Source organism: Neltuma alba, unplaced genomic scaffold (genome assembly GCF_004799145.2).
Source record: "Neltuma alba isolate B1F8T4 unplaced genomic scaffold, ASM479914v2 tig00000912_pilon, whole genome shotgun sequence".
Taxonomy (NCBI): domain Eukaryota; kingdom Viridiplantae; phylum Streptophyta; class Magnoliopsida; order Fabales; family Fabaceae; genus Neltuma; species Neltuma alba.
Window position 1 is genome coordinate 98,710 of NW_021632253.1, and position 27,636 is coordinate 126,345.

The following is a 27,636-nucleotide window of genomic DNA, read 5'->3' on the forward strand; positions in this document are numbered from 1 at the left end:
TCAATAGTGGCTGTTGATAACCCGAGGAGAAATGGTTAACAATCTCGGCAGTGCCCCTGACAACTCACTCTGTGAGATACCAGGGGCACTGCCGAGGTTGTTAACTACTTCTCCTTGGGTTGTCAACAGCCACTGTTAAGGTTGTAAATGAATGAGGGTAAAGAGGTAATTTCACAATTACAATTTATTACACACAGATTCCTGGGGACTTTGGAATTATTTTGAGATTTTAAGAGACTTTTTGTGAATTAATTATCTTGTATGGGACCTGAATGTAATTTTCACTTAAAACATAAGTTATTCTAACTTCCTATGTTTGTTTGCCTGGCGCCTTCATACTAAGCTGTCTCAGTTCAAAGTTGCTTTTGCCCGGAACTATCAAATCACCATTCCGTTGCATTTTAATGATTAAAATGAAGCCAAAAATACTACTTATCCGGTCCTAAATATAAGACCCTTGTATACTATCAAATCACCATTCCGTTGCATTTTAATGATTAAAATGAAGCCAAAAATACTACTCCTCCGGTTCTAAATATAAAACCCTTGTATCCTAAATATAAGACCCTTATAGTACAAGGGTCTTATATTTAGGACCGGAGGAGTATAAAAAGAACATATATGAAGTTCTTTTCGTACGTTATAACTTGTAAACAATCAATCCCTTCCCTACCATGCCCGGAATACGTGGGAACACACACACACACACACACAAGTAGCCATCAATTAATTGTAGGAGGCTCAGTGTTAGTCCAAATATAATTTTAAAAAAAACATATTTTATTTATATATTCGTGTGTTATGTTTAAAAAATAAGAAAAAAATGATTAAAAAAAGAGTCAAAAATTACTAAATTGTAAATTAGATTTGGTAGTTATTATTTATAAATATTAACGATTTTTATTAACATTTCATGTTGTATGTGATTTTCTAATTTCTTTTCTTTTTTTGCGTGTAATTCCTCCAAAAAAATAACTGGAATTTTTTTATAAAAACTTTAACGCTGAGAATATACAATGTTAATCCTTAATATATATGCGTGTCGAAACTCAGAACCATTCCACGATCAAAAGGCCCAAAAAAAGAAAAAAAAAAAGAAACTCAAAACCATTCATGTTGGATGGATGACAATTAGATATTTTCTTTTTTATAATTTTGCATATTTTTATCATATATATTTAATTTTTTTATGCGCAGAAATGTGGGGTATTTCTTTTTATTAGTTCGCCACAGCACTAACCCTACCAAGTTGGTGGGCTACCTGAATTAAAATTCTTAGATCTGAACGGGCTGTTTTTTTTTTTTTTTTTGGGGGGGGAGAATTAAAAGGAAGAAAAAAGTGGTCGTCCAAGTTCGTTTGTGTTGTGCTCTATGAATCTTATGACAATGGAGATGAAGTAGAAAAATAGGCAATGAAAAGAAGAGGAGAGGAAGAGAGAAGATGAGAGAAGAAGAAGATCCAAGATGAAAATAAGTAAAGAAAAGAAAAGAAAAATTAGAGTATAAACTGGAAAATAAAGGGAGAAGAAATGAATCAGAGATGGGAAAAGTGAAAAAGAGTAGATAGAAGAAGAAAGTTGAAAACCAAGTAAGAAAAGCTCTTACCTGAACCACGAAAGAAGACGATGACTTGCTCAAGCTTTCAGGCCTCCCAACTCCCAGCCACTGAAGAAATTGAAAATCCAATCCTGAACACAAGAATGAAGAAAGAAGAGGGTTGTAAATGGCCAAGGCATACCGACATACAGTACAATTTCCTTGGGCAGTTAAAAAAAATTTGAAAGTCAAGTTAATGAATGAGTGAATTCAGACTGTACTTCTCTTTCACACTTGATTATAATTTTATTTTATTTTTGTATTTGAATCACGAAATCGTTATTTATGATTGTATAACTACTCCTCCGGTCCTAATTATAAGACCCAATTGACTTATTTGAGGAGATTAAGGAAGTAAGTTAAGTTGGTTATTTATAATAAATAAGTGTTGTCATTCCTAAAATATCTTTGCTAATTAAGTATATTGGCTAAAACTATCATTATTAGAAGGATTATTTTGAAAAAAATACATAAATATAAGAGAAAAAATGGATTGGGGTCTTATAATTAGAACCAAATAAAAAGTCAAATGGGGTCTTATAATAAGGACCGGAGGATTTTTTTTTTTTTGGTCAGATATAATTGTATAACTATAAACTACATATTGATGGGTTAAAGTTTTTTTTGTTTAAATTAGTTAATATAAAATTGACAACTTTTGTATCAACATTATTGTTTCACTCAAAACTTTGTTCATTGTAGTGTTATTATATTAATACTTAGACTCATTATATATTTATTTTTACTTGTTATTATATACATACAGTAATTTTTCATCAAATTTTTTGCTTTAATTATTACCAGTTTAACTATAGGTTGATCCTAATATGATCCGCTAATCCTTAAATCACTGTTTCAATCAATTTATTGACCAGTGTGATTTTTAGCTTTTTTTTTTTTTTAACCATAGCCATACAACTTTATTCTAAATACTTTTTACAATATTGGCAATGGTTGTCATTTATTATTATAATAATTTCAACTACTCCCTTTTTTTCCTTGTGAATTGGGGGGGGGGGACGATTAAAAACATACATTAATTATACTTAAAATTGAGTAGTTTTTAATAATTAATTAGCCCGATAGCTTATATTAAGGAGTTGAGGGAGTATCAGCTTCTTTCTTTTTCTTTTTCTTTTTTTTTAACTTTTGGGTTAAAATGCATCTAGTATCTCACCTGCTCTTATCTACTAGTATGATTGATATGCCTTTCTGCTCTTACCTGCTCATCTAGTATATCTATCCACAATCAAGGCAAATGTGAATAGCTCTAATATCTACATCAGCACCTCTTTATTACAAAAATTGAACATATTACAACTGGATAACTCCTGATAACCGCCAATAAGCATGACAAAATAACCAAGATTTCATGAAAATCACACAGCCATCAAAGGCCTAATATCTCAACCCTTAGCTGTCTTGCACATTCACATGTATGCTATGCATTTGATGCTGTTTCAACAAACTGATAGCATAATTAGTGTTGTAGAAACAGATTTCATGAAGAATATAGAGCATCACTTAATGTATACCAAAAATCAATGCTGATCAGATTGATTAGTTACCTTTGCCCATGATGTTTTCATATTATTTGCCCCTCTGGTTAATTAAACTAGTTGTGCCAGAACTTGTCGGGCTATCTATAATACTGATTTTTCATTGTTTGTCCCACCCCAACCATGCTTCATTGGCATGATTACACACCATAATACCATATGCATTATGAAACATACTCGCGAAGCAAACCAGTTTTTCAGCATCCTACCAGGATTCGTCAAGCCAACTAGGAATTAAAGGAGGCATCATATTACAAGATAAGTAGAAACTAGAATAAAGATCTTCATGAGCTTACGTTATGGACAACTTCGAGCTGTGTTCACGTGCATTTGTGCATGCGTTAACTAATAGAAACTTAGTCTTCTAAGAATTGATGCATTTAAGCTTAAAAACACAAAAGGGTGGAATGAAGAAAATCTCCTGACAACAAAGTAGACAGAATCAGGCTTTGCTTGAATGGCAGTTTTTGTAAATCCAAGCTTATCAGCTGGCCACAGCTCATCCCCAAAGAAACTGCTAGTATACAGGACTTGGTCCCCTGCTCTCAACCCTGCTTTAGCTGCATTCCCACCACCATCCACACCCTAAAACAGACCATAAGTTTCCGTTAACAACCCAAGAAACTAATATATATATATATATATATATATATATATATTGGTCAGTTGGGCATCACAAGGAAGAAGCATTTGTTTCTCATGACCATATGTTTTCATTACTCAACAATGACTGTATTTTTTATATTTGTTTTAATCCAAGGACATTTGGCCAAGAGAAAAAAGAAATCTAAGGATACATGTGTCATTTTTATCTATCTTCCAATCCTCTTTTCATTTTCCTCCCTAACATTCGGCCTGCCAAAGGTGAGCATGTTTAAACTAAGCAGAATTCCAAAGGGCCAAAAGACAGGAGAGTTTTGAATTTTGAACCTAAATAAAAAAATTATCTAAACTAAATTTCTGTTCGCTGTTCTCCTATTCTCCACAATTTGAACATATGTTCTTGAAGACATTGATAAATTAAACACACACTCCTCTAACCAAATTAAAATTCCAAAGCAAAATAGCTTTCACATGCAGTAAGAATTCTAACAGAAATCATCAAAGCCCTGTACAAAACAACAGCGTCAAGCTTTCACAATGCTGTTTGCTGTACATAATAAACTGGGGGAAGAATACCTTTGAGGAAATAATTGAATCGGGACAATCTGATGGCGACATGCTACAGTAATCACCAAACTGGCTAAAATTTCCCATTAAAGGAAGAAAAGAAGAAAGTTACTCACGGTGATGACAACGCCGCCACCAGATTTCTGGCCCAGGGTGAGGCCAAGTGGCTTGTCGACCTCAACCTCAATCGTCTTCGCAGCCCCAGCAGCTCTAGCTGCTATTTCAAGCCCTCTTCTGGCAATGGCAGAACCTTTCGTGTTCTCAACCCCAAAGAAGGAATCGGAAACAAACCTTTTGTCTTCACGAAGTGAAAGGCCCTGGAAAGACGTTTTCTGGAGAAGAGAACCAAGAAAATCGTAAATTCAAATGGGCAACAAGAAAATAATGCCGCACAGAAAAAGTGAACAGAATGAATAATACCTGGGATTGAGATGAAGGATTAAGGAGAGACTTGGACTTGAAGTACTGAGGGAGCTGAGAATATTTTGCGGAGTGGTGGTTGGAAGAGGAATAGAAGGTGGCAGAGCATGAGGAAGAGGAAGCTGCTGCAACAACACCGGATATGGCTGATCTTGCGAGTGAGAGAGTTCAGAGTTGTGTGGATGAGAATCAAGTGAACCAATTTCCAAACGAACACTTGAGGGTAGCAAAATTTGAGGAAGGTTGTTCTTTTTTCCCTCGTGGTGGAAGATAATCTTTGATTGGTGGGGGAGGATGACGCCTCTGCGTGCCACACGCCTTCAACAACATACGGCCATCTAATTATTTTAATGGGAAAATTACAAACCAGGACCCTTACCCAGTTTTAATTTTTTTGACGGGCGTTGGGAAAAACACTTGGTGATTGGCTAAGGGGTGTTTGGAAATATATAAAAGTGTTTTTAAAAAATATTTTTTTTCATCAAATGAGATAAACTTCTTCATACATTTACTTTATATATTATAAAAATATTTTTAAAATAATGGTTTGATTTCCATCTAAACACTTTTTTAGTAGTTTTTTTTTCAATAACAAAAGAGGAACCCTCAAGACTAATTATCCAATATCCTCCCCTCAAGACTAATTATCCAATATCAAGGGAATTATTATAATCCTTCACCCTACCACCAAATATTAGTCTACTTAATGAGAAGTCATCTCATAACTTATAAAATCAAAAGTTCAAATCTTATTGTAACTATGAAAGTCTTGTTAAAGTTTGCTGAAATGTCATAAACGACATTAAATTAGGCATATAAATTCATAGGATAACACTTAACTAGATATTTGTATGGATAATTGAAAAAAAAAAAAAAAGGTTATCAAAATGTAACTATTTAGTCCCCCTGTTCTTTCCATTATATTTTGAGGGCATATTCTCTCTGTGTTTTTTTTCTATCCCCACAAAATCTAGCTTAATCCCATTTGGTGAGTTTGCCTCATCACTTTAACGTTGTTTATAAAGATTTTAACACCATTTACACCTCTAAAGACTAATGTAGGATACGGAATAAAGGAATATATCCTCCATTTCCACGTCATTTTACATGGGGAATTTTATTGGCTATTTCTCAAATATATTAAATGACAAATTAATCATTTGGTCTTTTAATTATTAACTCATCTGTAACTCAATTTCTCTGCCATGACTCGTTGTAATTCAATTTTTAAATTCCTACATGACAAAAAATATACTTTAACAATATTAAAAGTTGCAAACACGTCATCCGAGTCAGCTTATATGCATTTGATGAATTATTTTAAGGAAAAAAACAAGACTGTCTGGCCGACTCAACTCATCGTCCTCTCCTTCGTCCTCACCCTTTGATAACCATGTCCACTTCTTCACTGCCATTCTCTAATCTCTTCTTCCTCCACGGTTTTAGAGACAAGCATGCCCTATCTTCTTCCTTGTTTCATTTCTTCCTCCATATCCCTCCACACATTTCTCCTCCCAGTGATTCTCACATTAGCCTGCAACGCGCTCGAGTTTGAGTAACCCTCTGATTCAGGTGCATAACGTTGTGGGGTTGTGGCCAATTAAAATTTTTATATTTGCCACTGTGATTATAAAGGCCATTAAAAAAAAAACAGTTGCATCATCCTTCAACCTCCTCATATACATAGCGGGAGGACAAATGCGTGGAGGGGGTTATGAGGAGGAAGACAGAGCATGTGCCCCTCTGTGAGAAGAAAGGAGAGGACGATGTCGACCAGATGGTTTTTTTTTCTTTTTGGTAACAGACCAGATGGTTTTTTAATCGTGAAGTAAATTATATCCTAGCGTTATGAAACTTTTTAGAATTAAGTTAAAACACTGTTTTTTAAGATTCATTTTAACTCCAAGAATTGTTTCATCAGAGTAGAACTAACAACGATTGCTCTGATTTTTTTAGCAAGCAAAAAAAACATTGGTCAGGGTAGTGAAATATCATTTCGAAATTGATCATGCTAATGTCTTTCAGAATCATCTAAGCCAAATCAATGCGCAATATATCCAACGACATATGCCAATTAGAGAAAAGAAAACGGATGTTATGCAGGCAAAAGTGTAAATAGTTCTTCGAATTTGTTAATTAAACCTCTGGAGATGATTTTCTCATCTTTTTTTTTTAATCCTCTCCCTTTTAAGGGTGAAAATAGGCTAGGCCTCTATTAGGCGCTAGTCTAGCCTATTTATTAAAAAAGCTAGGCTAAGGTCTATTTAAAAGCCTTATTATATAAATAGGTTAGGCTTATTTTGTTAAAGCCTAGCCTGTATATAAACCTTCAGGCTTGGCCTGTTTAGGCATAAAGAATATAATTATATTTATAGATATATATATACACACACAGACTTTAAGCCTATTTGTAACATATATAAATATGTAGGCTTTGAAACCTTTCAAAAACCTATGTACATGTTGGTTTTAGTAGGCTCAAAGCCTACTTACAAACTTTAAGGCTTGCAATATGAGATTTTTTTAAAGATCTACATTGTAAGTAGGCCTTTAAAAAGGCTTTAGGCTTAATCAGGCCTTTGAGAGGCTCAGGGTTTAACTTTAAAAAAAAAAAAGCTTATATTCAGGCTCAAGTCTAGACTCAAGCTTTAGGTTACCATTATAAGCTCATGCCTATTTTACCAAAATCTGGCCTGGCCTGGTCTATTTCTATGCCTACTCTCCTGTCTTCTAGTGTGTGTGTATATATGTATAACTTGCAAGAAGCTTATATTATTCAATAGAAATATACAAGTCATAGGATAACAAACGCATGCACATACATACATTTGTCACAGTGGTAAATTCTAATGTATATAGTTAAATAAGATAGTCTAGAGAAATTAACACACATTTGTTATAAATAACTAATTGAACTAATTTATTTAATCTCTTCAAATTAATTATTTGGTTCTTATATTAATTAAGGACCAAAGGTAACATATTTTTCAACCACATTAACCAGCCTCAAATTAGATGCACCTATGCAACATTTGGAGAGGATTCTCTCATCTTCTTTTTTTATCCTCTTTCCTCTCCTCTTCCTTTCTATCAACATTTGAACGTGTATGTGTGTCTGTGTATAGATATATACATATATATATATATATATATGATCTGCAAGAAACATATGTTATTCAATATAAATATACAAGCAGTGGGATAATAACCGCATGCACATACATGCATTTCATGACCAAGGGTTTATTTTACATTTCTCTTGAAGATGCCTGGGCCATAAGTAGAATAAATCACATCAAGAAGAAGAGGAAATAGTAACAATGCAAAGAGGGTTACTGGGACACTAGCAATAATAAAACCAGGAAGATAAGACCATAACCGTGGGTATGTACGCTGGCCCATGAGAATGATGCATGAACAAAACGCTACTATCATGGCTAAAATGGACAAGAAGAGTGTAGAAAGGCCTATGATCAATTTTTTTGGTAAGGATATGAGGAAGTCTATTTCAGCATAACGTGAGGTAAAAATCCCTAAAAATGTTAGTACAGAAGTTGCTAAAAGAGCCAATGATAGTGCATCTGAGACCATGAAAAGTATAAATAACTTGGATTTCAAAAACACTGGCGAGCCAGTATTTTGATCATATCCTCCTGGAACAGTAAAAGCTGCTCCAAACATGACGGTGACAATCAAAGCAGCAACAACTGAACAAGAAGATGCTATATCCTTCATCCATTTTTCTCCTGCATCTCTTAAATCTTTGTGGGTTTCTATGAATATGTCTTTTGGTTGATCACCCCTCCTATTCTGAGATACCGTAAGTCCAGGAGGTACTAATCTTTCAACTTCCTGCATGCATTTATTTCATAAAAATAATTATATATGCATACATACGTGGATGTATTTATATATCTATATATATATATATATATATATATATATTCCAACCTTGAACCATTGCATTTCACTTTGCATCTGCAGAGCTGCACCATGGTGAAGTTGGCGGTTAGAAGGATCCAACTTGGCTGCAACATGCAGCATGCAAAATTTGTCGGTATCTACCAGTGGTGCTATTAAATTCTTGAAGCGATACTCGTGGATTAGGCTGAAAACCTCAGCTTGACGATATTGAATAGCATAGAAGAAAGTATTCCAATTTCTAGAGCCCAAAGTCAACAGGAGTAATTGGGGGTTTGTTTTTGATACTTCAGACAAAAAATCAACAAGCCCTCCTTTGGCCGCAAGGTAGAGTGCTTTTATAACCATTTCACGTTGTTGCTCATCCAAAAGAGGTACCCTCCGACAAAGTAGTTTCAGAATTTGAGATGCTCGTGCATGCTTCAACTTCAGCTCATATATTTTCTTCACTCCTATATGTACATTCACAACTCACGTGTAACTATCTCTTGGTTGTGTTTATGAGATTTATTTGATAACGTACAAATTAGATATGAGATTTCTTAGCATACGATATGATATACCTAACAAAGTGTAGACATTGGAGATGAACCAGTGCAGTAGACCATGCCCTGTTGCAAGCAAAGTGTTAAAAATTCACATTTTACTTCATTTTTAAATCATTTAAGAGAATTTGGAAGTAAGCTTGGGTTTGTTACGCACACACACACTCTCTCTCTCTCTAAGTGTACATACCTTGAATGCTTCTATCGTCACCTTCTTGTTGAATGACTACACAAACATTGTCGATTGCTGTGGTTGATGGTACATGTATAGCTTCCACCAAAAAAAGAAGACAACAGAAGCAAATTAAAAGAAAAATGAGAGTCATTAAAGGTAAAACGGAAAATGGATGGAAAGAAGCTCCCTTATTGACTTAGTTTAATAGTCTTTCCCATTTAAATATAGGAGAGGATGTTATAAGAGACATTAGAAAAATGCAGAATTAAACTGGAGAAAATCTAAAAATACACTTCCTTTTTTTGTCATTAAATTCTGTAAAAATAAGTATATTGATGGATTCTGTAAAGAAAGATATTTGAAAGGTAGTGAGAGACTCACAGTGATAAATCCATCTTTTCCAGAATTCAAGTTGACTTACACTCTCGACTGCAGAAGGCAAGATTGCTATACTCGCAACTGGTGTCCAATCAGTATCGTCAGTGGCAAAAATGATATCTTCGCATTGTTCAAGAAGATGCAGAGCAATATCTGTAATTATTATAGCCATGGCAAGATGTGAAATAAAGAAAAGGAAAAAAACAAACGAACAAAATTGCATAGAGAAACATTTGTTTATTAGCGCTAGGGAATTTGATTACCAAGTTCATTGGCTTCGAAGCATGTGTGAAGAAGTCGAGAACCCAGATAGTCATTTTGGGGTTTGAGGAGTTCCGGTGGGGTTTCCTTATAGAGAAAACGTCCCATTTCTTTCTGACCAGCACCAATGGCCAATGCAGCAGGAAGATGAAATCTTAAGTCTGAAATGCCAATTATGTTTCTATTCTTGCTAAGCATGCATTCCCCGATTCGAATGACCCTAGTAGATGCAGCAATTGCAAGTGGAGTAGAGCCATGATCATCAACTATTTCAAGGAATTCTGGGTCAGCTAATCTCACCAACTCCTCCACTAGTTCCACATGTCCAAAAAGTGCAGCCACATGGAGAGGCATTCCATTTGTAGCTGTAAGTTTTGCCGTCCACGCAGTTGAATGTTGCTCTAGGATTTGTTTTGCTTCCTCCAAGTTGTTAGCACATATAGCATTGTACAAAGCGCCCCCGTCAAAAGAAGTTTCTCCCGCTGCGTTCATGGTAGCTGACCAACAATTCACGTTTGTGTGCGTGTGTGTATCAGCACGTGTAGTAATTAACTTTTTCATATCAGTATGTCCTGATTGAGTCCCCCCCCGGCCCAAAAATGAAGACTGAATAACATTACTTCACATGTAATTACAGCTGAAAAAAGTCACGAACATTAGCTAAGAAAAGAATTGAGTTGTTTTCTAACTACACAATCGGTAAAAAGCCGTGCGCATGTATAAAGTTTAATGTGCAAATTTGAACATTAATCCCATAAATATATATATGTATATATAAAAGGTTACCAGATGGTTTGTGCGGGAAGTTGTGATGTGATAGAAAGCAGAACCGGAAACAAAGACAAAAGACAAAACGGAAGAGCAAGGCATTTTGTTATATGTTGAAATGAATTACAGTGCTGCTTATAAAGACAAGTGTAGGGTAGTGTCACGTGAGTAGCAAGTGCATAATGCAAAGAATAACTGTACACGTAGCCCTTATTACAAGATTCTAGAATATCAAGGTATTGGGCTGAATATTAGCATCAGTGGGCTGGGTGTTTACTCTAACAGCCTCCCTCAAGCTGAACGGTGGTGAGCCAACAGTGAGGCTTGATCGCAAGGATTCAAAACGACAGCCATCTAAAGGTTTGGTGAAGATATCAGCAACTTGATCTTTGGAAGAAAGAAAGTGAATGCGGAGATTCTTTGCAGCTACCCTTTCTCGGACAAAATGGTAGTCTAATTCAATGTGTTTTGTTCTAGCATGCATAATGGGATTCGCTGCTAAGTAAGTAGCTCCAATGTTGTCACAAAAGAGTGTGGAACAAGTATGCAAGGGAATGCCCAATTCTCTGAGTAAGTTCTGTAGCCAGATGAGATCACACGTAGCTAGAGCTGAAGCTTTATATTCAGCCTCTGTGGACGAGCGAGCTACTGTTTGTTGTTTCTTAGAGCTCCAAGAAATAAGGTTTGAACCAAAAAAGATGCAAAAACCACCAGTGGAGCGACGATCATCCAGACAACCAGCCCAGTCAGCATCAGCAAAGGCAACTAAGGAAGGCGACTCTGATTTTTGGAGAAGGATCCCAAAATTCTGAGTATGGCGCAAATACCTTAAAATACGTTTAACAGCTTTCCAATGACTATCTCGAGGAGCATGTAAGAATTGACACACTTTATTGACAGCAAAGGATAAATCTGGTCTTGTAAAAGACAGATATTGAAGACTGCCAACAGTGCTTCTAAACAATGTAGCATCAGGAAACGGTAAGCCGTCAGTGGCAGAAAGCTTGGTTGAGGCAGACATAGGTGTGCGAACTGGTTTGCAGTGAAGCATATTTGTTTTTCTTGGCAAATCAAGAATATATTTCCTCTCGGAGAGGAACAAACCAGCAGAAGTAGGATGAGCTTCAATGCCAAGAAAAAAACGCAGGGGTCCGAGATCTTTAATAGGAAAGTGAGTTCGCAGAGCAGTAATTAACTCAGAGATTTCAGTAGAGTCAGAACCAATAAGCAAGATATCATCAACATAAACTAAAACATAGAGAGCAGAGGCAGATGAAACTCGGGAGAAGAGGGAGGTATCTGATTTTGAGGGAATAAACCCGAGTTGATTGAGGCAGATGCTTAATCGAGAAAACCACGCACGGGGAGCTTGCTTGAGGCCATAGATAGATTTGTGAAGCTTGCAAACATGATGAGGAAACAGGGGATGCTTGAACCCGGGTGGTTGGCGCATGTAAATGGCTTCATCCAGCACTCCATGGAGAAAGGCATTGTCAACATCGATCTGTCTCATTGTCCATCCTTTGGAGACAGCTAAGGAGAGTAGAAGCCGAATGGTGACTGGCTTGACCACAGGGGAGAAAGTTTCGGTATAATCAATCCCAGGCGATTGATGAAAGCCCTTGGCTACTAGACGGGCTTTGTACTTGTCAAGGGACCCGTCAGAGTTAAGCTTCTTCCGAAAGACCCACTTGCAACCAACAATGTTTTTGTGTGGTGGAGGAGGAACTAGAGACCAGGTTTGAGTGAGATGAAGGGCTTGAAGTTCTGCAGCCATGGCAGATTTCCAGTTAGGGCAGCGAAGAGCAGAGGTTAGGGTGGTGGGTACATCGGAAGTAGGGAAGGATGTGTTGGGAGTCGGGAGAACAGAGGTGTGATGAGATTTTGGCGGTGGCCATGGAATCGTACCATCCGTGAACTGTTTTGGTCGAAGAGTATGGGTCTGAGCTCTGGTAATCATTCGGTGAGGCTGAGAAGGGGATGAAGGAGGAGAGAGAGAAGGGACTGGGGCAGCAGGTGGGGAAGAAGTGTCAGACGCAGAGGGAGTAGGGGAACCTGATTGAGGGGAAGGGGGAGAAATTGGGCTGGGCCGTGAAAAGGAAGGAGACGGAGTGGAAATGGACGAGGGTGTGTCGGAATGGGCCAATGTTGGGGAAGTTGGGCTGGACTGGGGATAGGAAGTAATGGGTAACAAAGTGAGGGCAGGAGAGTAGGACGGGGGAGAGGCAAATGTAGGGGATTGGGCTGCAGGAAAAATGGATTCATCAAATACAACATCACGAGATATGTAAGTGCGCCGTGTCTTGGGATCAAAACAGAGATAACCGTGATGATCAGTGGCATACCCAAGAAAAACACAGAGTGTGGACCTCGGTTGTAATTTGTTATGAGTGTAAGGACGAAGATTAGGCCAGCATGCACAACCAAAAACCTTTAGGAAGCTATAGTCAGGATTGTGACGGAAAATAAGTTGATATGGAGATTTATAATTAAGAGAAACAGAGGGAAGACGATTGATTAGATAAACGGCAGTGGCAAAAGCATGAGTCCAGAATTTGGAAGGTAAGGAGGCATGATGAAGAAGTGCAAGACCTGTTTCAACAATATGTCTATGCTTTCGCTCGACAGTGCCATTTTGGGAATGAGAATATGGACATGTTAGACGGTGCCCAATGCCTTGAGAGTTAAGAATATGACTTAAGGTTTGGTATTCACCACCATTATCAGTTTGGAGAAATTTAATCTTGGTATTAAATAATTTTTCCACATGGGATTGAAATTGCAGAAAAGCTTTAGAGACATCAGATTTTGCACGAAGTGGATAAAACCAAGTAAAGCGAGTGAAATCATCAACGAAGGATACATAGTAACGATAACCAGAGCAAGATAAAACTGGAGCAGGACCCCAAACATCACTAAAAACAAGAAAAAGGGGAGAAAAAGATCTGTGAGTGGATGTAGAGGAGGGTAGTACATGGCTTTTAGAAGTTCTACAGGCAGGACAAGAAAGGGAAAAAGAAAGACTAAGAGCAGGTAGAGAGTATTTGGTTATAACATGCTGAACTATTCTTCGTGCTGGATGTCCAAGTCGAGCATGCCACTGATCAGGTGATGTTCGGATTCCAAGACACACCTGAGGAGATGATGGGTATAGAAGACGTCTAGTTGGGCCTTGAAGAAGAGGTTGCTTTGTGACTAAGTCCTTCAAAACAAAATGAGAGGAGTAAAACTCAAAGTAAACAGGGTTATCTAAACAAAATTTGGAAACTGAAATTAAATTTTTGGAAATTGCAGGAATGTGCAATAAATCAGAGAGCAGGTAAATGCCATGATTATTAGGAGAAGTTGGTGGCAAGGGAAGCAAGCCAGCCCTGGTGTTGGCAATAGATGTTGTTGATCCATCACTCATGCTAACATGATCGTGGCCCCTATACGGTTCTGATCCCAAGTTGAGGTTGGCCAAATTAGAAGTCATATGGTGAGTGGCACCAGTATCAAAATACCAGTTGTTGTCTGGCGTGCTGTAGAGTGTAGCATTATGCGCTTCAGCTAAGAAAGGTGGCGGGGGTGCTTGGTAGGCATGATCATAGCGATGGGGACAGTTTTGTACAGCATGGCCAGAGCGAGTGCAAAGAGGGCAGTACAAGTCAGAGAAATTAGAAAAGTGTTGTGGTGGTCCATAAAAAGGCAAAAAACGTCCTCTGCCACTACCACTACGTCGTCCTCTGCCGCGTGGGTGGAATCTGTTACGTCCTCTGCCACGAAAAATTCCACGAGAGGGAGAAAAGGGAAGTCGAGCCACAGCATTTGCAGAGATGTCAGACGCAGGGGAAGGGAACAATGTGTTGAGTCTTGCTTCATGAATGAGGAGATAGCTTAGAACTTCTTCTGGGGACAGCTCATGGGTTCTGGTAGTCAAGGAAGCAACAATGGATTCAAAGTCTGAACCCAATCCATTTAGCAAATATAGAATGAAGTCAAGGTCCTCGACTGGACGTCCTGCGGTGCTTAATGATTCAGCAAGGAGTGTAGCACGTTTGAAGTATTCTGAGATGGATTCTGGGCCTTTCCTTAGATGAGTAAGTTGGCTATGAAGATGAAGGAATCGTGCCTGTGACTTTTGAGCAAATGATCGTTCAAGAGCCTCCCACATGGATCTTGCTGTCTTGTTCTTGATGAACTGCCCGATTAATGGTTCGGACAGTGATGAAATTAGAACAGAAAGAATGTACTGGTCCTTTTGAAACCATAGCAAATAATCAGGATTTGTGACACCAGAATCAAGAAGCATGGGAGGAGGAAATGTGGTTCCATCAAGGTGAGTGAAAAGTTGTTGACCGTGTAAATAAGGAACCATTTGTGCTTTCCAGACACTATAGTTGTCATTTGTGAGTTTGATGGAGATAAAATGGGATGGAGAAGATGAGACAGGAGAGGATTGAGGTAGACTGGATGAAGAAGTAGTGCTGGAAGTGGACACAGAAGAGGCGGAAGTGGTAGAGGTAGGTGTGGAGGATGCCATTTTTGAAGGTTAAGGTCTGAAGGTAGCTAGGGGAATGCGGCGGCTCTGATACCATGATAGAAAGCAGAACCGGAAACAAAGACAAAAGACAAAATGGAAGAGCAAGGCATTTTGTTATATGTTGAAATGAATTACAGTGCTGCTTATAAAGACAAGTGTAGGGTAGTGTCACGTGAGTAGCAAGTGCATAATGCAAAGAATAACTGTACACGTAGCCCTTATTACAAGATTCTAGAATATCAAGGTATTGGGCTGAATATTAGCATCAGTGGGCTGGGTGTTTACTCTAACATGATGAAGAACGCGCCAGGCAACCTTGGCTTCAGCGACTCCTTCTATAAGACGACGAGTCTCTGGCGAGCATGAGATGCGTAAGATGCGCAATGCTTTTTCATTATTTTGTCTCCAAGAAGGATCATCTTGCTGAGTAGCTGCATCATCAATCATCACTCCCCAAAGGCGCTGAGCTATCATATAGTTTTTAACCAAATTAAACCACTCTCTCGAGTTCTCCTTCGTAACTGGCTTTATAACTTTGCCGTTATAAACACACGTCTCAGCCATAACTCACTCAATCTGCAATTGGAGAACGTTTTCATAATTAGAACATATTTACATCCAATTCTTCAAACTAGGGCTAAGTGCGAACGTACCTTATGAAGCAAAATCTATAACCTCACAATATGTACCGACCCCAACTCTTATAGCAGTAACGGTATTACAACAACAAACAAGGAGGTCAAATTAATGCACTTATATCCAAAACTGAGAATCGTACGAACATTATATATAGTATTTTATTGAGCAAAAGGAACGAGTGGTTGCTTGTGTAATTTGCCATGAATCATTGACTTTATACCTGCACCCACATTCACGTTATACCTATATTCTCATCCTTTTCTGATTTTAATTTATAAATCCTTCCAAAACTTTCTTCCTTTTTAGTTAGCCAATCATTCTAGCTAAATTCTCGTTTGATTTGTTTGCCTGGTGCCTTTGTATCAAGCTGTCTTAGTCGGAAGTTACTTTTGCATAGAATTATCTATTCAACATTCCGTTGCATTTTAATGATTAAGATTGAAGCAGAAATAGTGCAAGTTACCAATCTTTGATTAAAAAAAAAAAAGCTATGTGAAATTCTTTTCTCACATTATAAACAATCAATCACTTTCGTTCTCGTCACGTTCTAAAAGTTTAGGGTGACCGGCATAAAACATGAGAAAACTCACATTTCTTAAACACTCAAAACATATCAATAAACACTTGACATAACAATCATAATGCCATTCATAATATCATAAGTAATATAAAGCTCTTGAGCATGGATATAAAAATTCGAAATCATATGGGAACAATTTCCATGTCATCAAAATATAAGGCGGTTCGGCTGAGACATTTAATGATCAATTATTCAAAATAATAAAAGAGCACGGGGATCCCACTTATATATGGACTACGTGGAGTATCCAAGTAACAAAAGTAAATGCATCTGTAAATGTGTACTTGGATCTATATTAATTAACAGTTGTTCCAAAATATTTTCAAACTCTGATAAGTAATGAAGGTCTTCACTCTTTTTTTTTTTTTTTAATTTTTTGGCCCTGAATCCACTCTTCAATTGGAGGCACAAGGTCAACAGTGCTATTTGAGGCCAAAATAATTTACTGGTGAATAACATTTCATTAATAAAAATAAGATAAAACAAATGCTGAAAAAAATAAATTATGCAAATATGATTTTGTAAAATAAATGATTTATTGTTACCTTTAATTTTAGAGTAAACCACTAAGACATATATATAAAGCATTTTTTATATACAAAATTAACTAAGTATTTAAACAACTTATTTATAAAATCAATTTACAAAATAGTGTGAAAAGTTTTTTCCCCCCCTAGTTGAGGATTTCAACAGAATGGGCAACAAGTGTAGATACACAATCTACAAGGGCAAGTAAACAAGCGTGACTACTTGTGTTTCTTTATTTGGGAAGATTACATGTGTTTATCATAATTTGAAGCATCATTATAAAGATGTCATTAATTGATATAGTTATTTTACTGATCACTAATCTTTAGAAATATTAGTCGCAAGTATATTAAGTTAACTTTTACCTTTTTTTTTGTCAAATCAATTTTTACACTCATCAAATATATATCGCTATTAGTTAAGTTAAATATTATATAAAGCAAAGATGATGAGTAGTAGTAATCATATTCACAAGATTCAAAACTTGATATCGCACTCACTCTCCTTCCACTTGATTCAACATGATTGAGATAAAAATTAACACAGGATTGAAGTTTTCATTATATATGATGGATAAACATTCTGTAATAACTCAATCATAAGTCAGATGTTTTAATGGAAGAATGTTCTCAGCGGGGTCGCCATGACTTTACATAGTCGAGGCGCAACTAAGGTTGAAAAATCTGCCCTGATTACCATAAAAATATTTTCATATTTCAAAACTTAAGAAAAGAAATGAATTATTTAATGTATGGGACAAGGTACTTTAATACCCGAGACCCAGCGCTTGGAAGTTTTTTGAACTCTCATATGCCTTGAAAGTTTTATTTCATAATATTTATGTCCTGAACCGTTATCTGCTGTTAAGTTGGATTATTAAAGGTATCGGCCAAATTGCATAATTTAAGAAACTTAATGATAGATTTTTCTATGAAAATAAACTTTCGGGGCATATAAGAAGGGGGGAAAAATATGAGAAGACTGTTGATCCATTCGAGGGTGAACAGAGTCAAGGGTGGTTTGTTGTAGGGTCAAACAAGTCTCAATGTTCCCCAAACCGTCAGCTGACGATCACATCTCCGACGGAGCCATTGGCTGGAGGTAAGGCTCTGGTACCTTAATGCTAAGTGTAGAGAGACAAAATCAGAATATTCATTCACATAAAACAATCAGCACCGGTATAGGGATATATATTCTGCCCTATACACGTCATAATGATTACTTTTCTCTCCCTATAACTAACTCAAAAGGCAAAAGTTACCTCTTTCCTCAATACAATTACCATAAACCCCCTTAACAGTATAACGCATATATTACAAAATATCCATGGAAGGCAAAGCCTTAAATAGAAGCTTTCATATGAACAAAAGATGCTTAACTGGGAGAGATATAAACCATAAAACTTTCTAAAAAACATTGTTAACTCTAGATGTTGTCTCAGGCACCCAAAAAAAAAAAAAAACCGTCCTTCATTTTTTTCCGGCTTCCTGAATTTTCCCAGGAAAAAATCTATGTAGCAGGGGTCTATGCGATTATAAATAAATTTAGGCAGGGAGCACAGAAAATTTGATTCTTTTAAACATATACGCTAACTTTAAATATATACTTTACAAATACTAAAATTTGATGCGCGCCTGTACACTAGGCATATAGGTTACGGAATATGAGCAATTTATCCTCCAATTCCTCGTCATTTTACATGAAAAATTTTATTGGCTATTTCTCAAATATCTTAATTTATATTCTTACCTTGTGAAACTATTTTTAGAATTAAGATAACACATTTGTTTTTAAATTCATTTTAACTCGCAGAATTGTCTCATCAGACTATAACTAATAACATTTCTCAATTTTTTCCAGCAAAGTGAATAATATAATTTCAAAATTGTTCTTCAATGTCTTCCTTTTTTAACCATTAGGTAAACATTTGAATGTAAGTGTGTCTACGTGTGTGTATATCACTTGCAAGAACCATATATTATTCAATAGAAATTAAACACATAGCTAGTGGTATAATAACGGCATGCACATACAAACATCTCATGGCCAAGGGTTTATTTTACATTTCTCTTGAAGATGCCTGGGCCATAAGTAGAAGAAATCACATCAAGAAGAAGAGGGAATTGTAACAACACAAGAAGGGTTACTGGGACACTAGCAATGATAATAACACGAAGATAAGACCATGAGTACGTATGCTTCAGCATGAGAATAATGCATAAACAAAACGCTGCCATCATGGTTAAAATGGACAAAAAGAGTGTAGAGAGGCCTATGATCAGCTTTTGTGGTAAGGATATGAGAAAGTCTCTTTCAGCATAGCGTGAGGTAAAAACCCCTAAAAATGTCAGCGCAGAAGTTGTTGAAGAAAACAATGACAGCACATCTACGATGACAAAGAGTATATATAACTTGTCTTTCAAAAACATTGGGTAGCTAGTGTTTTGATCGTTCCCTCCAGGAACGGTAAAAGCTGCTGCAAACATGATGGTAACAAAGCACCAACAACAGAACAGGAAGTTGCTGTGTATTTCATTCATTTTTCTCCTCCGTCCCTTGAATCTTTGTGAGTTTCTTTGAATATGTCCTCTGGTCGTTTACCCCAACTATTTTGAGACACCCTAAGTCCAGGAGGTATTACCTTTTCAACTTCTTGCATACATTTATTTCATAAAAGTAAAATAATGTATAATTATATAAGAATATGTTAAGGTGTAAATTTGCTCAGTAAATTTTCACTCAGGAGTGCTGGACAAGTAGGAGTCTTTTTTTATGCAAATTTTCTTGAAAGTTTAAAATCATAACAACTTTATCCTCCTACAAGGTTAAAAGTGTTAACGATTAATGTTAATTTTTTAATAGCAAAAGGTAATATTGCTATGACTTTAAATTTTATGTTTGCATTCGAAAAAACTTTTAGGTGCCCAGCAGTCTTAAGTAAAAACTTCTAAAATAAATTTGTACTTTAACCTTATATATATATATCGATATAGATATAGATATTCTAACCTTGTAACCATTGCATTTCTCTTTGCATCTGCAAAGCTGCACCGGAAACGTGGTTAAGTTGGTTAGAAGGAACCAGCTTGGCTGCAACATGGAGCATGCAATGTCCAGAGGTATCTACCACTGATGCTATCAAATTCTTGAGGCGATACTTGTGGATTAGGCTAAAAACCTCAACTTGCCGATATTTAATAGCACAGAAGAAAGTGTTCCGATTCCCTAAGCTTGAGGTGAATTGGATTAATTGTGGGTTGGTTTTTGATACTTCAGACAAAAAATCAACAAGCCCTTCTTTGGCCGTGAGGTATAGTGTATTTATAACCAACCCATGTTGTTGCTTATCCAAAAGAGTTGCCCTTCGACAAAGTATGTTTAGAATTTGAGATGTTCGTGCATGGAGCAACTTCAGCTCATATATTTCCTTCACTCTTATATATATATATATATATATATATATATATATTCACGAATCACATGTAACTATCTCTGGGTTGTGCTTAAAATATTTGAAAACGTACAATGTATGAAAATTTTAAAGGATTATATGATATACCCAACAAAGTATAGACGTTTGAGATCAACCGGTGCAGCAGACCATGCCCTGTTGCAAGCAAAGTATTAAAATTCATATTTCACTTCATTTTTAAATCATTTGAGGGAATTTAGAAGTAAGCTTGGGTTTTCTTACACGCATGTGCTTTCTCTAAGTATACACACCTTGAATGCTTTTATTGTCACCTTCTTGTTGAATGTCTAAACAAAGATTATCTGCTATTGTAGTTGATGGTATAGGCGTGGCTTCCACCAAAAGGAGAGACAAGAGAAACAAAAGGAAAATGAGCGTCATTTAAGGTAAAACAAAAAATGGGTGGAAAAAAGCTTCCTTACTGTATGAATTAGTTTAACAGTCTTTAACGTTTAAATCGGAGAGGATGTTATAAGAGATTATTCGAGACACGCAGAATTAAACTGGAGAAAAGTTAAAATACACTTGCCCTTGTTTTCATTAAATTTTGTAATAATACATATGTAGATCCTGTAAAAAAAGATATTTGAAAGGTAGTGAGAGACTCACAATGATAAATCCATCTTTTCCAGAATCCAAGTTGCACTCTCAAATGCAGCCGGCATGATTGCTACACTCGCCACTGGTGTCCAATTGGTGTGGTCTGCAGCAAAAATGATATCTTTGGATTGTTCAAGTAGATGCAGAGCAATATCTGTAATTATTATATATTGTCATGGCAAGTTGTTAAATAAAGAGAAGAAAAAACAAACAAACAAAATTCCCCATTAGTAGGTACGTAGGCTTGATTACCAAGTTCACCGGCTTCGAAACATGCACGAAGAAGTCGAGAACCTAGATAGCCATTTTGGGGTTTGAGGACTTCCAATGGGGTTTCCTTATAGAGAACGTCCCATTTCTTTCTGACCAGCACCAATGGCCAATGCAACAGGAAGATGATATCTCAAGTCTGGAATGCCAAGTATGTTTCTATTCTTATAAAGCATGCATTTCGCAATTTGAATGACCCCAGTAGATGCAGCAATTGCAAGTGGAGTAGAGGCATAATCATCAACCATTTCAAGAAATTCTGGGCTAGCTAATCTCACCAACTCCTCCACTATTTTTAAATGTCCAAAAAGTGCAGCCACATGCAGAGGTGTTCCATTTGTAGCTGTAAGTTTTGCAGTCAAGGCGCCTGGATGTTGCTCAAGGAATTCTTTTGCTGCCTCCCAGTTGTTAGCACATATAGCATTGTACAAAAAGCTCACATCAAAAGAAGTTGCTGCTACATTCACTATAACCAACAATTGATGTGGGTATATGTATATTAGCAGGAGTAGTAATTAACTTCTCCAAACGAGTATCTCCTAACTGGGTTGTTTTCTAATCACACAGGCTTGGCCTAGCCTAAAGCCTGTTAAAAAAATTTGCATTTTTTTTAAGAGTTTAAATTTCAAACAGGCCAAAAAATATTAACTAGAACTGAATCATAAAGCATATATCAAGGTTACCATATGGTTTGTGGGCGAACTTGTCATGGAGAATGTGCCAGGCAACCTTGGCTTCAGAGACTCCTTCTATCAGACGGCGAGTCTCCGGCGAGCATGTGATGCGTAAGATGCGCAATGCTTCTTCATTCTTTTGTCTCCAGGAAGAATCATCTTGACGAGGAGTTGTATCATCAATAATCGCTCCCCAAAGATGGTGAACTATCAGATAGTTTTTAACCAAATTAAACCACACTCTAGGGTTGTCCTTCGTAAGTGGACCTATAACAGCCATAATTCACTCACCCAATCTGCAATTGGAGAACGTTTTCATAATTAGAACATATTTACATGCAATTCTTCAAACTAGACCTACGTGCGTACGTACCTTATGAAGCAAAATCTATAACCTCACAATATGCACCGACCCAAACTCATATAGCATTAACGGTATTAGAACAACAAGGAAGTCAAATTAATGCACTTATATCCAAAACTGAGAATCGTACGAACATTATATGGTATTTTACTGAGCAAAAGGAACGAGTGGTTGCTTGTGTAATTTGCCATGAATCATTGACTTTATACCTGCACCCACATTCACGTTATCTCTGTATTCTCATCCTTTTCTGATTTTGATTTATAAATCCTTCCAAAGCTTTCTTCCTTTTTAGTTAGCGAATCATCCTAGCTAAATTCTCGTTTGTGTATCAGGCTGTCTTAGTCGGAAGTTACTTTGCATAGAATTATCTAATCAAAATTCCGTTGCAGTTTAATGATTAAGATTAAAGAAGAAATAGTATAAGTTTAACAATCTTTGATTGAAAAAAAGCAACATATATATATATATATATGAAATTCTTTTCTTATGTTATAAACAATCAATCACTTTCATCACCGTCACGCTCTAAAAATTTAGAGTGACTGGCATAAAATATGAGAAAACTCACATTCCTTAAGCCTTAAAACATATCAATAAACACTTGACATAACAATTATAATACCATTCATAATATCATAATTAATATAAAGCTCTTGAGCATGGATATGAAAATTCTAAATCATATCGGAACAAATTCCATGTCATCAAAATATAAGGCGATTCGGCTGAGATATTTAATTATCACAATACATTTAATGATCAATTATTCAAAATAATAAAAGAGCACGGAGATCCTGCTTATTTATGGACTACGTGGAGTATCCAAGTAACAAAAATAAATGCATTTATAAATGTATACTTGGATTTATATAAATTAACAGTTGTTCCAAAGAACAAAACTTATATCCAGTGCGTTATATCCAGTTTGTCCTATTCCCCAATCAACACCTGACATGTGGATTAGATTTAAATTATGCCCTCCAACTCATTAATTCACTTTGACGCCGTCAATGGCCGTTTCTGTAGAAAGGGCTAGTTAGTTGATAATATTTTGCCCTCCTCCATTCATCTTCATTTAGATATAATTTCTTCTCCTTCACCTTGTCAATAGTCGATTTCTCCAAAAAGCAAAGAAATTTTCGACAAAGCAAAACCATTGAACCACAGTAAGAAGCCAATACTAGCATTTTGGGGTATCTATTGTGAAATAAAAAAAGAAAAGTTATGAAGGATTAAAAAATCAATCCATGAACAAACAATTCTGAATTACTATTGAAAACTGTAGCCTTTAGATCAACGTCGTCTATCCACACGAATGGGTTTCAAAAAAAGTTTCATAGAAACATGCTCGTTCTACACTTGAAACGGGGATTTTATTGGGATTGACTCTTCAGATGAAGTTTTTGGTCCAAATATTGCTCAGTCGTCTCTGAATCTCGCCTTCTTCCAACTCCTGATGAGATCAAAGAGAAGAAGACAATGGGCTATTCGCAGAAACAGGAGACGGCGAATTGCGCAAGAGACATGTTCGCTTTTCGCTGCACAGTTAACTTCGTTGATGATGGGTTGCCAAACGGCGTTAAATGACCAAGCGAGATGGCAGGTGAGGTGTAAAAGTAATCCACATGTCAGGTGTTGATTGGGGAACAGGACACACTGGATATAACGTACTGGATATAAGTTTTGTCCTGTTCGAAATTACATCTAAAAACTCTGAAAGTAATGAGGGTCTTCACTCTTCAATTGAAGACACAAAGTTAACAGTGCTATTTGAGGCCAAAATAATGTAACGGTGAATAACATTTCATTAATAAAAATAAGATAAAAAAACGCTGAAAAAAAATTATGCAAATACAATTTTGTAAAATAAATGATTTATAGTTACTTTTAATTTTTGACTAAACCACTAAAACATATATATTTATATATAAAGCATTTTTTATATACAAAATTAACTAAGTATTTAAACAACTTATTTATAAAATCAATTTACAAAATAATGTGAAAAGAGTTTTTTTTTTTTAGTTGAGGATTTCAACAGAATGGGCAACAAGCGTAAACAGACAATCTACAGGGCCAAAGTAAACAAGCGTAACTTGTGTTTCTTTATTTGGTAAGATTATATGTGTTTATCATAATTTGAAGCATCATTATAAAGATGTCATTAATTGATATACTTATTTTACGGTTCACCAATCTTTAGAAATATTAGTGACAAGTATTTTAAGTTAACTTTTACCTTTTTTGTTCCCTGTCAAATCAAATTTTTTTACACTCATCAAATATATATCACTATTAGTTAATTTAAATATTATATGAAGCAAAGATGATGAGTAGTAGTGATCATATACACAAGATTCAAAACTTGATATCACACTCACTCTCCTTCCACTTGATCCTGAGATAACACAGGATTGAAGTTTTCATTTGATATATGATGGATGAACGTTCTGTAATAACTCAATCCTAAGTCAGCTGTTCTAAGGGAAAAATCTTCTTAGCAGGGTCGCCATGATCATACATACTAGAGGCGCAATTATGGTTGAAAAATCTGCCCAGATTGCCATAAAAATATTTTCATATTTCAAAAGTTATAAAAAGAAATGAATTCATTTAATGTATGGGACAAGATGCTTAAATACCCAAAAAGTATATAGAGAGGAGCACTCAGCACTTGGAAGTTTTTTTCACTCATATATTCCTTGAAAGTTTTATTTCGTAACATTTATGTCCTAAACTGTTATTCGCTGTTAAATTTGACTATTAAAGATATCAGTCAAATAACATAATTTAAAGGTCAAACTTAATAATGGATACTTTTGCTACGAAAATAAACTTCCGGAAAATAAAGGAGCTGAAAAAAACTTTCAAGTGTTAAATGCTACTTCACGTACACCTCGGGGCATTTAAGAACATTATCCCTTTAATGTGTTGAAGCTTAGAATATTAGAATAACTTAAAATTTAACATTAAGTCACACTGGAATGGCAAAACAGAAAAAGAAAAAAAAACTAATATTTAGAAAGATATACAATGTCCAAGACTATACATCAATGGTAATTATAACAACCGAAATTCCCCAAACTTGCAAATCCAACAACTTTCTGGGGGAAGAATACCTTTGAGGAAATAATTGAATTGGGACAATCTGATGAAGACATGCAACATTAATCACCAAACTGGCTAAAATTTCCCATTAAATGCAGAAAACAAGCAAGTTACTCACAGTGATGAGGACGCCGCCACCAGATTTCTGGCCCAAGGTGAGGCCAAGCGGCTTGTCGACCTCAACCTCAATGGTCTTCGCAGCGCCAGCAGCTCTGGCTGCGATCTCAAGCCCTCTTCTGAAAATGGCAGAACCTTTCGTGTTCTCAACCACAAAGAAGGAATCCGAAACAACCCTTTTGGCTTCACCTAGTGAAAGGCCCTGGAAAGACGTTTTCTGGAGAAAAGAACCGAAAAAATCGTAAATTCAAATGGGCAACCGGAAAATATTACCCCACAGAAAAAATGAACAGAATGAATGGTACCTGGGATTGAGATGAAGGATTAAGGAGAGACCTGGACTTGGAGTACTGAGGGAGCTGAGAATTTTTTATGGAGTGGTGGTTGGAAGAGGAAGAGAAGGTGGCAGAGCATGAGGAAGAGGAAGCTGCTGCAACAACACCGGACATCGCTGATCTTGCGAGTGAGAGAGTTCAGAGTTGTGTGGATGAGAATCAAGTGAACCAATTTCCAAAAGAACACCTGGGAAGCAAAATTTGAGGATGGTGGATCTTTTTTAACATGGTGGAAGATGGAAGATAATCTTTGATTGGTAGGGGAGGATGACACCTCTGAGTGCCACACGGCCTCTACGACGCACAGCCACCAAGTCATTCCCATTATTTTAATGGGAAAATTACAAACTAGGAACCTTACCCAAATTTTTTTTTTTTGTTGGGAGTTTGGACAAACACTTGGCGATTGACTCTTTTTTTTTAAAAAATAAATAAATAAATAACAAAAGAGGGAACCCCCCAGACTAACTACACAGCACCAACAAATATGGGTTGGGTCTAACGGAAGGAGCTAGTTCCTTACGATATAGCAAACCAAGATTCGTATCCCCGAACATCAAGAAATACCTATACTTTAGGGGGAAAAAAAGAAAAACTACACAACATCAAGAGAATTGTTACAATTCTTTACTCCATTGACAAGGATTGGTCTAATTAGTAAGAAATTATCTCATAACTAATTATTAGTTCAAATCTCATTGCTAATATAAGAATCTTGTTGAAATTTGCCTAAGTGTCATAAATGGCATTAAAGTGATGATATAGACTTATAAAATAACACCTAACTAGATATTGTGTAGATAATAGAGAAGAAAAAAAGAGAATAGATTATCAAAATACAACTCTCCTGTTTATTTGAGGAGTTGTTCATTATGTTTGCCTTTGTCCTTTTCATTATATTTTGAGGACATTTTTTTTTTTACCCACACAAAGTCTAGCTTAGTGCCATTTTATGAGTTCGGCTCATCACCTTAACATCATTTACAAATATTTCAACATCGTGCCTCCAAAGACTAACATTTAAGATAAATTAAATTTCAAAGATTAAAATCAGAGGTTTAAAATTTGATGACGAAAATCAAAATAGACTTAAATTTTTAGATAAAATTCGAAGGACTACGTTTAATTTGATTCTCTTAACCACATACGCTAATTTTGTGTGTGTATATACACACACACACGCAAATGTAAATAATTTGATGTGCGTCCGTACACCAGGCAGTTTGGGTGCCGAATAAGGGTAATGTATCCTCCACTTCCACGTCATTTTACAAGAAGAATTTTATCGGCTATTTCTCAAATATATTAAATTATATCCTAGCGTTATGAAACTAATTTTAGAAACAAGTTAACACGTTTTTTAGAATTCATTTTGACTCCAAGAACTGTTTCATCAGACTAGAACTACTAACAATAAGCAAAATAACATTGGTAAGGATAGTGAAATATAATTTCAAAATTGTTCATATTAATATCTTTCGGAATCATATAAGCCAATGCGATGCTCAGTAATAATTATTTTAAAAATATATATATATATAAAAAATAAAATAGATTAAAATTTTATATTTAAAACTAAAATAAAAATGAAATTCACCCTTCACAAAAAAAGAAAAAAAAAGAGGCTCTGC

General features: G+C 36.0%; 1 protein-coding gene across 1 annotated transcript; it reads right to left on the reverse strand.

The window, feature by feature from the left end:
* On the reverse strand, positions 1-26,251 carry LOC114748183 (uncharacterized). Its single transcript, XM_028936541.1, has 5 exons — positions 25,976-26,251; positions 4,442-4,657; positions 3,512-3,740; positions 1,606-1,688; positions 1-132 (listed from the first exon to the last, which is right to left on the reverse strand). Exons 1-5 carry the CDS (start codon positions 26,117-26,119, stop codon positions 1-3), a joined length of 804 nt encoding a protein of 267 aa, XP_028792374.1. The 5' UTR covers positions 26,120-26,251.
* Positions 26,252-27,636: the final 1,385 nt, after the last annotated feature.

What these genes read in the sequence shown, in the direction of transcription:
- LOC114748183 (XM_028936541.1), bottom strand. Translation starts at nt 26,119, where the DNA reads ATGTCCGGTGTTGTTGCAGCAGCTTCCTCTTCCTCATGCTCTGCCACC. An exon ending in ATCCTTCATCTCAATCCCAG is followed by an intron (nt 4,658 to 25,975) that starts GTACCATTCATT and finishes TCTCTTCTCCAG; the next exon opens with AAAACGTCTTTCCAGGGCCT. An exon ending in ATCAATTCTTAGAAGACTAA is followed by an intron (nt 1,689 to 3,511) that starts GTTTCTATTAGT and finishes TCTTGTGTTCAG; the next exon opens with GATTGGATTTTCAATTTCTT.